The following is a 10,772-nucleotide window of genomic DNA, read 5'->3' as shown; positions in this document are numbered from 1 at the left end:
TATTCATGAGTGTGACCTGTGGGGGGTGAGAGGGGGCTGGGGGGGTGGGGGGGGGATGGGTGCCCACCTGCTCCGCTCAGCCTCTAAGACGCAGGCTGCCAGGAGATCAAACAGGCCTTCTCACTCCCCTTTCTTCTCCTCCTCTCTCCCCGGCTCTAGTCCCATATAGGAGGCGACTGACCCACTTTTCCTCCCTCCCTGTGCTATTACCTGGAGAGAATGGAGTGATGTGTGTGTGTGTGTGTGTGTGTGTGTGTGTTGGGTGGGTGTGGGGGGTGGGGGTGAGGTGGGGGGTTTGGGGGGGGGAGTGCTGAACAAAAGCCTCTCATCCTCACCTACTCTAAAGAGACCAAGGCATAACTAGGACTCCAAAGAAAGCATGTCATTTTTCATCAAATACTATTGTATGCAAGATTGTTTCTCTAATGGTGTGTCTTGGTCTGGTCTATGCTTCGCTTGACGCAGCTGCGGTGTAGCTAACTGCGCTCGCCCAGCTCCGTTGCATCAAAGGGAGACATCTCAGTGTTGTGGCAGTGCTGATTTGAAATCACCTAGACATGAGACAAATTTGCCAAACAAATGGATAATTTGCCAAACATTAGGGAGGCAGATAAGGACCGAATGAGAGCGCTGTCGTTGCATAAATTCAATGACGCCGGCGTAAATTGTTTACAATCCTCAGGGCTTTATGGCAGGTAGAGTCATCGCACACTGTTTTCGCAGGATCAGATTGATATTGATTGACTCTGACACCTAGCATCATGACACTTAGCGGCAGTGACCGTTTTCTCTTTCGCCCTCCACTGACTCTCTCCCTCTGTTGACTCTTTCCGTCAGTCTTCCTGCCTCCTTTCCTTTTCTACCGTCCACTGCCCCCGTAACAAACACACCCTCTCTGTGTCCTTTTCTCCCTCGGTCTCGCACTCTCTTGCAGGCCCCACATGGTGACAGAGTACATGGGCATCAGGAATGAGAGTTTTATGAAGATTGCTGCAGTAGGGACGTGGATGGGAGACTTTGTCACCGCTTGGATGGTGAGAGCCCAGCTGTTTTTTGTATCCTCACGATTGCTTGTCATGTGTGCATTGATATAAATAGACACTTTGTCACATACCAAGTGTCCATTTATGAGATGGAGTTTCAAATTTTACTGGTCAAGGTGGGGGTCAATATATGAATGAACTCATCAATTCCAAAATTAACTGAAGAAGTGGAATTGGAACTGAAATTTAATTTGAGTTTGTTTTTTTCTTACCACATATCTGAGATTACACATTATACTGTATATTATCAGTACAAGACAACCTCTCTTAGAAGTGGAATTTCATGGAATTTAATGGGATTCAATTCTGTTTCCTTAGAGCTTGGTGCAATTCCAATTTCTTTCTTTCCAGACCTCAAGTCTTCATTTTAATTACAAGACAAAATCCTTATCTTGGTACATATAAAACCTATCCCAGATAGACTGTGTAGAGGTCATTCACACCCTCATTATCTGATCCCAGGTCAGTTGTATCCCCTCAACTATATGGCAAGGTATAGAGTAATAGCCCTACATGTCGATCCGGTTCAATCTGCTCCCAAATCCTTAGGGTAGCACATACGGTAGCGATATAAGGGCGGTCAGAGGAAACAAGGGATGCACAGTGAAGGTACAGAGTAGATTGGAAACCTGCCTCCTCTCCTGCCCATGCCTGTTCATTTGTCAACATAAAGAGAGGAGGAGAGCTCCAGCGGGAGTGGACTACCTGTGGTGGGAGAGGTGGGGCTCTGACACCAGCATGCACACAGCGGAGACAACTTGACAAGCTCCCTCACCGCTCACATTAGTATTCTACAGTACATACTGCAGAGAAAGAGAGAGGGTGGGAGGGGAGGAAGGAGAGGGGAGGTAAGGAGTTAGAAACAGAGGTGAAGGGGAAAGGGAAATGTAGAAGTGTGAGGGAGAAGGGAGAGGGGAAGAGGGGAGAGCGAGAAGGTGAGTCAGGGAGACAGTGATGGAGAGAGAGAGAAGAGAGAGAGAGAGAGAGAGAGAGAGAGAGTTAGGCCAGGCAAGGCAAAGTGCTGATTCCAGAAATTACTCACAAGGTTTTTTACATTCGATTAATTCAACAAGGCACTTTGAAGACGACCTCTGTGTCTCCTCTGCACAGCAGATTTGCAATGTGTCTTCACTAGATGAGCGGACAGGAAGTGGCTGTTTTTTGCAACGCTGCAATGCTAGAAAAAATTCACTGATTGCCTGATTCAAATCCTTTTCCCAACACGAGCTACAGTATCTGCAGTGTGGCGCCTTATTGACGAATTGACCTTGCCTCTGAGGCGGATCCTCACAAAAAAAGTATTAAAATCCCCTCTGTTACAAGTCTGTACCCATCAAAGAAAATCTACTCTTGATTACTTTTAATGATCGACCGGATCACATACTGTAGGGTCGACAAGATGAAAGCATTATCAACAACTGATTATGTTATTCAATTAATTTTAGCCACAGGCAATGACAAGACAGGTACAGTCACACCATTAATAATGAAACACAAGCCAATATTTGTGCAACGTAATCACAGACTAATGTCGATTTAATCATAGATGATATGTATTCTAACATTTTTCAGTACTCAGTCACAAAGACTTATCTTATGTTCTGGTGTTTTGGAGTCAACCTGAATTTCACATAATAAATCAAATTTCTTATGTGGGTTCATAACCTGTGCTATTTAGCTTTATTCCAATTTGTTAATTTTTTTTTTTTCTTGAAACACCCTATTTTCACATTGCTTACATCAGTCTGATACTACCTACTGTAATCTATACTATACAATATAACATAAAGATTTATATCTGTTTGAAAAGGTGGTTAAACTCTTTTAGGTTTTACCCTCCATGTGTAAATTCATATGCATTTACCTGCACCACCTGCAGGTGACAGACATGATGCTCCAGGATCAGCACTACCCAGACTGGGGCAAAGCTGCCAGAAGGTTCTGGAAGCAAGGCAACAACAGGATCGTCCTCTTCTGGTATGTACGTATATGTAGATGTGCACAGTTGTGTTTGTCTGTGCACAGCTTTGCATCTATGTGTGTGAGATTTCAGTGCAGCTGCTCCACCTCCCAGCTTGCTAAAGCTATTATATATTCCTACAAGGCCGGATGCGTGCGTGTGTGCATACGTCATACGTGTGTGTGTGTGTGTGTGTGTGTGTGTGTGTGTGTGTGTGTGTTGTGTGTGTTATGTGTTCTCTCCAGCCCTTTGCGGGGTTACACACAGTCAATAGCCGTGTTAATCTTCCCTCACTCAGTGTCAGCACCTTTAATTAGGAGAACAGGGGGGAAAATCAATGGACACAGCAAGGTCGCAGGGCCAGCCATAGTCCTGATTTCTACTTCACATATCACAAGCCGTGACCCTTAAATAACTGCTAAACAAATGCTGCAAACCATGTCTGATACGGCCATTACTAGACAGCCAAGTAGAATTGTCGCTCGCTGAGATGCATTACGCCACTAGTGCATGGTCCCAGTGGTGTTCATTCACCAAAGAGGTTCAGAGCTGTCAGTCAAACAGGACATGTGAATGCTCCTCCACTGGTTCATTTTAGGGTCATAGTGTAATGTGAAGGACACGCAAAGCCGGGGATGCGGTTGAAACAGTTTGAGATCTGTTTGATATGTACACAGAGAGGCTCAAAACGCAGACATCTCAAACTTCAAAGACAGTTTGCCCGTTGTGTTTAACATTCCCTTTCGCAGAATTGATTTACCATCTATTAGAATGCAAGCAGATGAGCGGTTCTGTGACTTTTTCTGCAACCTTTTGTCTTATTGACGGATGCCTCGACTGCACTGTCAGAATCAATGTCGGATTTGACGAGCTATCATCTGAAATTCAGTGGTCGAAATATGATTGATGAATGTGTTGTTGGGTATATCTTGTCGATATGCGTTGAAGAGTCCTGGCAAATTGTAAACGACAGTGCCAAAAGTCAGCCATGTTGAGGAGAAGAGTCCCGCTGTGGAATATTAAATACCCTCAAAATTTATCTCCTAACTGTTGAAATGGGATATGAGTTGGCATTCACTATCTGCAATGCAGCCAGCCGTTGTGGGGTGTGAGAATGCACACAACAGCACAGTAATCAGTGGGTGACATTGAGACAAATACACAGTGGAGAAAAATACTAGCCTTTGCCTCTGTGCCTCTCTTCAGATGGCTGAGAAACTTTCCAGTAAACAGAGTGAATGCTGAATTACAGCAATGTGAGATAAAAAAAAAAAAATACAGACAATGTGAAAGAATTGAGAAAAATAACAGCAATCATTGCATGCAGGGAAATCAAATTATTTGGCCCAATTTACATAGCTTAAATATGTAAATACATGAAAATATGTATGTGGTAGGGTTGTGCATTGTATCGTGACTACAACACACACACACACACACACACAGTTTTCCTTTATGCACATTAATCTTCCTGGGAGCTTTATAAATGGCCATTTTTCAAACCCAGGTAAAATAGTTGTTCTATACATTATGGAGTACTTGAAAGAATTTGAAGAGTGCTTTATTTATCTTTTCTTGCAGGTGATGTGGGTGAGTAAGTGGGGCTGTTTGTCTTCCAGCATTTATCAAGTGCATCTCAGCTAGTTGAATTGAATTGAATTTGAAATTATATTCATATAGGTTTTTTTTAAGCTCTGGTATTTTGAAGAAACCCTAATGTGTGGCATTCATAGATCTCTCCTCTCCTCTCCTCTCCTCTCCTCCTCTCCCTCTTCCTCTCCTCTCCTCTCCTCTCTCCTCTCCTCCCCTGCAGGACTGTGCTGATCTCTCTGACGTCAGTGGTGGTTCTGGTCATCAGTACCGACTGGATCAGCTGGGACAACCTGAACCGAGGCTTCCTGCCCAGCGATGAGGTCTCCAGAGCCTTCCTGGCCTCCTTCATCTTGGTCTTCGACCTTCTCATTGTCATGCAGGTAGCCCGCTCCCCAGTGGCCAATTAAAAAAGGGAGCTGGGACGTCTCTTGGCGTACCCCACTACCCGTCTTGCCAGTTCCCTTTCCCCCCTCCCTCCCTCTTCGTCAATGGGGCACTGCGGCACAGAGCAGGGAGGGGGGCGTTTGATCACTCTCAGTTGGCATGGACACACACACACACATGCACACAAACACACACACAAACTGTTGTTTACTCCTCTATGTCTCCCATCCTTCTGTCCCTTCATCCCTCTTTCCCAGACCTCAGCCATGAACTCACCCTCTCCTCCTACTCCCCTGCGAACCTAGTTTATTTTTTTAATGATGACTCATAAGATTGGAGTTTTTCTCACTTTCTTTTTCCCCCTTTTTTTCCACCCAATGTCCTCCCTCCCACAGGAGAGTATACATCAATAAAGCTTGTGTCAGTAGCTCATGAATATGCAAATGTGTTTGTCTGGGCAAAAAACACATAACTGTGTATCAAGGAAAGAGAGGGAGAGAGAGGGAGGGAGATTCTCTCAAGCCGCTAGCCAGGAGCCAGAACCGCAGGCCAATCATGTATGTGATTTGAATGGGAGCCTAATTCAACACAGCTTCTCCAAATGCTTAATGAACATATTTCATTAGGCCTTGTTGGTGAACATTAGAGGACAAGTTGCAAGGATAATATTTAGTATCCCCTAAATGTATGTTTCTACTCTGTTGATTATGTTAATTACTAAAAGGCTGCTATTGCATGGAAGCACAGTAACAAATACACCACTCCACAGAAGCCTGGCAAGGACACTGTTATAATTCCCATGGTAATACACGATAAAGCAACTGTACCACCAAAATAGATTCCTTATTTATTGAAACAATTCATTATTTTAAGGAGGTGTTCTCCGGCTGCTCCGGCCAGTAATTACTTCACATAGTGGTATTTCTCTCATTCATTCACCAGGTAATCGTGATTATGCAGATTTAGGAGGAGCTCAGCCTACATGATGCCGGTGTCTGGCTGAGACTAGCTTATTCGGTTTCCTGCGCCCGTCACCTCCCATCTGCAGCCGCGGAGCTGATGTGACATGAAGTGCACGCTCCGTATTTTGACATCTCCGTTTGACTTCCCGGGCCAGTCTGGACCCGCGACTCACTCTCGCTCGGCTGTATATCAGTTCCCTCTCACATGGATTTGTTTACGATGGGCCCTTCTCATTTTCCACGCAGTGTACAGCAAGCATGTTTACTACCGTTATTTATGAGTTGAGTTAGCCTACGCCGCTACAGAGCCCTTGCACTGCACCGTGCCTCCACTCCACCAGAGTTAGTCAATAAAAAGTTATCCACCTCGGCTCTCCGAATGGCTTCATTCACCTCCATCTAGGGGCGCTGAGTGCCATAGTTAATCTCTCACCTCCATGAGAAAAGACAGGAGTTTTTGTTCTCAAACTAATTAATGCCCCAATTAGTGACCTGGCTGGATTTGCCTCCCAGCAGTTTTTCAGGGTTTTGCTTTTTTTTTTTTCATATTGTTTGTGCATAATTGTGCTTTATTGCTTTCTTTGCCAAAGAGAATTTCATTATGAGTTCAGTTGAATGCCAGATTTATAGATCCTGTGTATATGTGTGTGTGTGTGTGTGTGTGTGTGTGTGTGTGTGTGTGTGTCTGCGCATACACATTTACATATGTGGATGACACACTGGTATGCACATGTATGGATATCCCCACTGTTTCTCATCTTGTAGAAGGGAGTGTATGGCTTAAATGTCATGCCTGTTAGTGCTATAGGAACAGATAACTATGGCAGAGGAGTGGAGGACTTAATTAATATCAAGGGGGCCATTCCCACTCGGTTATGCAGTTCATGGATGTTGGCATGGGAAGTTCTGGATCACATGAGGATATGGTGAATTCAGACATGTGGTAATTGCATGCCTTAAAACGCTCTGTGGAAATAACAGGAACCAAGGGGAAACCTAGATGATTAAGTCAGCTCAGCAGAAAGAAACAACTTTAAATCATTTTAGACAATGTTCCTCTCTCTGTCTGTCTCAATATGTGATTTAACGTTAGTCTTACCTGTGTGTTTACCAGTCTGTGATTGTGTTTTCAGACTTGCAAGGTAACCATTAATCACAATTACTTTAGTTACTGTACTTCAGTAGATTTTTTGAGTAACGCTAGTTTTTTGAGTCCTTTAAAAAATCTGTACTTTTACTTCTAACAGTAGTGAGGAGAATTAGATCGATTCATCTATTATTTACAGTAAAATATAGCAATTCTGGCATTTATCCCCAATAAAAGACATTAGCTTTTTTTATCGAAGGAACCATCTCCGGTACCAGATGTTAGAAAGGGACTCGCCCTAAAGCTATGCCGGATAATGACCCATTCCATTATTTGCAAGGAACATGCCAAAAAGAAGTTGTCAGTTAATATTTGGGGGGACAATTTTAGTCAGTGAGTGCTTAAAAACTTTTTAGTGTGCTATCCTTTTAGAGAGCTATTCTTCTACTGTTACCGGAGTAATTTACCAGACATGCACTCTTCAGCTGAATTGACAGAATCGATATTTGAGTGAAATATGCAGCATCAGTACTCTTGCCACCACTGTGTCTCTTTTCTTCATTTATGCGTCATGTTGTCTCTTTGTTGTTCTGCGTGTGGACCTCAGGAAGAGTGGTGACTGCCTTTTGCAGAAGCCAGTGGGTACCACATATAATAGCATACTAGCAAAAAGACCAAAGTCACACCACAGGCAGCTTCTAAATGTCAGTTTGGGGTGCCCGCTGATGTGTTTTGACGTTTTGAAATCCCAGTGCGCACTACTACACTCCACAAGCCTGTAAACACACGCTGTACTGTAGCTACAGCTCCTAACACCATGTTTGACCTCCAGTGAGTCTATGACAAACTCAATAGAGATGTAATATGAGTTTATATGAGCAAGTACTGTGCTCAACATCCATTTAAGCATATGGCTTGAGATTTTTAATTTCCTCTTTCCATCATTCAACGCATTTATTTTAATGAGTTTTAATTTTCTTCAGTGGAAACTATTGCTGCTGCTCAGGAAATGGCATGCTAACTTTGCGTGTGTGTGTGTCTCTGTGCGTGTGTGTGTGTGTGCATGTGTGTGTGTGTGTTGTGTGTGGTTTGAGAAGGGTGTGAATAGTGCATACTTGTGTTGTAGGTGTGTAGTCATGTGTGTTTGTGTGTGCCTTACATGCAAGCAAGTAAATCCTATTTCTCATACAAAATGTGTGTGTGTGTGTGTGCATGTGTGTGTGTGTGTGTGTGTGTGTGTGTGTGTGTGTGTGTGTGTGTGTGTGTGTGTGTGTGTGTGAAATGCCTGCCCGCTTTCCAGGACTGGGAGTTCCCTCACTTCATGGGCGACCTGGATATGAACCTGCCAGGAATGTCGACCACGCAGGTGAAGGTCAAGCTTCCCGTCTGCAAGCGGATTTTTAAAGAGGAGTACCACATTCATATCACAGGTATGTGCAGGCACAGGCACAGCTGCTGCACACAAAGAACGAGGTCATCTCACTGTTATATGAGTTCATCCGGTCCATGACAGCAATCCCTCTGCTTTCATTATTACTCTTTAATGGAGTAAACTAAACACTCTTACAATCATTATCAATTAAGCTAGCAGAAAGAAGTGAAAATATCCCAAGAGATACGTAACTTGGGCCTATTTCTGAATTGTATTCTGAATACCTAGTATGTAATAGACGCCACCCTAGTTTTTCTCTGTTTATTGGGGGAAGAGTTTGATGGTTGCACCACAGCAACCATGTAAAACACTTTTGTTGCTGATGTGGCACACAGGTGTCTTCACTGCTGTAATTGTGCTTCCGCTTCCTCATATAAGCACCTGTGTAGAGCGAGACACATCTCCACCTCTCGATGTCTATAAACATATTCTCAGCAAGAGAGTCTATTTCCCATTTAATACCATCCTCTTGGTTTCTCCATTTCGTTCCGCGGCGTGCACACAGCCAGTCACAACCATCAAGGGGAGGCAAAACGAATGTTCCTGTGGTAAATGTTAAGCTGTTCAAACGTTCACTGATTCGCGCAAGGTTGTTAACCCTAATGCATTGCATATCCATTAAGCATTATGGAAATGGCTCCGGCGCGACGTGATTGGTTTAACTAAAAGCTTATTAACAGCATATCTCGGGGAGAGGAAGGGAGCGGTGTCACGTATACCCGGAGAGCCATCTGCCCTGCTATCAGTCAACCTGGGGAGATGGCTGTCTCACGGTAATGTAGTGATCTTGTTAGGAGATACTATGGAGGAACTAGCACCTGCAAATGGGTCTCAATACATGAGGAATACAGAGTGAGAGGAATTCCTGATGAATTAATGTGACAGAATATGTGTCTGTCTGACTCACCCCCCCTTTAAATCTCATTTGGAGTAGGCTTGCATTGTATGCCAGTCTGCCTGTCTGTTTAATTGCCTGTTCCGGAAGTGTCTCTTCCTTTTGTGCTGTCACCGGTAGCCTAGTTTGATCTGTAAACTAACGGCAGCCATGTATATCTCCGTACAGGTAAGTGGTTCAACTACGGTATCATCTTCCTGGTGCTGATTTTGGACCTGAACATGTGGAAGAACCAGATCTTCTACAAGCCCTACGAGTACGGTCAGTATGTGGGACCCGGCGAGAAGATCTTCACAGTGGAGGAGCCGGAGACGCTCAGCGAGTTCAACCGCAGCACGCTCACCTACGAGTGGCGCTCCACCAACGTCAACCCCGCCACCAACCTGAGTTATGTGGAGCGGGACATGTTCCTCCACAGCCGCTACATAGGAGCCAGCCTGGACGTCAAGTGCCTGGCCTTCATCCCGAGCTTGGCGGCGTTCGTCCTCTTCGGGTTCTTTATCTGGCTGCTCGGGCGCTTCCAGGACAGCGAGACCTTCCCGGAGAGTCAAGACAAGACCTACGAGAGGATCAAGAGGAAGTCGCCGTCGGAGTACAGCAAGGAGATGGGCGTGACGCCGGAGGAGGTGCACATAACCATGAGCGATACGCTGAAACGATCGGGAACGCCCATGCTTCTGTCAGTAGACGGGCCGCACTTTGGGACGACGCCCTCTACTAACTCAACCTCACCTGTTTCTACGGAAACCCAAGAGACACATCCGAGTATTGTGATCGACAGCGTAGAGCAGGGGGAACCAGCAGTCTCTTTTGATGTCCACAAACCCTCTCCGTGACCTTATGACCCTTGAGGCTATGAACCACATAACTGCAGAAAAGGTTGAAAACAAGGCCACATTATGTAAAGGCCTTGGAGGGCTCACCTTTTGCAGATATCAAGGTAGTGTCATGTGCATGGCGATCTTGAATATTTTTTTTTTTTCTGGTAAGATGGCGGAGCAAGCTCTAACACCAGAACCTTCTAGTCAAGATAGATGTTGAACATGACTGATCTTGGGATTCAAGAGGACGAAGAAATGGTACACGATCAGCCATAACGACCGCCGAGCAAATCTTGACAGCTTCTGTTCTATTGCAGTTGTTTTTTATTTATATATTTTTGTAAAAACAGTCTTTTTAGAGGTCTCTAAAATGGCACCGATTCCAATAACAATGCAGATCTTTTAAAACAGAATGCAAACTCTGCAACTGCAACTTAAATGACATGGTGCTCGCTACATTTTGCGTTTTCCTAATTGAATTTTCTTATCGTAAACTATTTTGGTGCCTATATCAGAGGAGTATTTCTACAGTCATGACACGGTGGTCATGTGGATTTTATTGTATCACAACAGTATTACAGCTACAGTAGTGCCT

General features: G+C 44.5%; 1 protein-coding gene across 1 annotated transcript; it reads left to right on the top strand.

Annotated features, from left to right (window-relative positions):
• Window positions 1–938: 938 nt before the first annotated feature.
• Window positions 939–10,192, top strand: tmem117 (transmembrane protein 117). The gene is made up of 5 exons (XM_071534724.1): window positions 939–1,034; window positions 2,923–3,020; window positions 4,817–4,976; window positions 8,330–8,459; window positions 9,525–10,192. Exons 1-5 carry the CDS (start codon window positions 942–944, stop codon window positions 10,190–10,192), a joined length of 1,149 nt encoding a protein of 382 aa, XP_071390825.1. The 5' UTR covers window positions 939–941.
• The last annotated feature ends 580 nt before the right edge of the window (window positions 10,193–10,772 follow it).

This window comes from Centroberyx affinis, unplaced genomic scaffold (assembly GCF_046629955.1).
Source record: "Centroberyx affinis isolate AG114_WGS23_722 - 3 ecotype Tasmania unplaced genomic scaffold, CSIRO-AGI_Caff_v1 ptg002607l_1, whole genome shotgun sequence".
In the NCBI taxonomy this organism is placed as follows: Eukaryota; Metazoa; Chordata; class Actinopteri; order Beryciformes; family Berycidae; genus Centroberyx; species Centroberyx affinis.
Note: the sequence above shows the minus strand (reverse complement) of the source record. Positions and strands in the feature narration are given on the sequence as shown.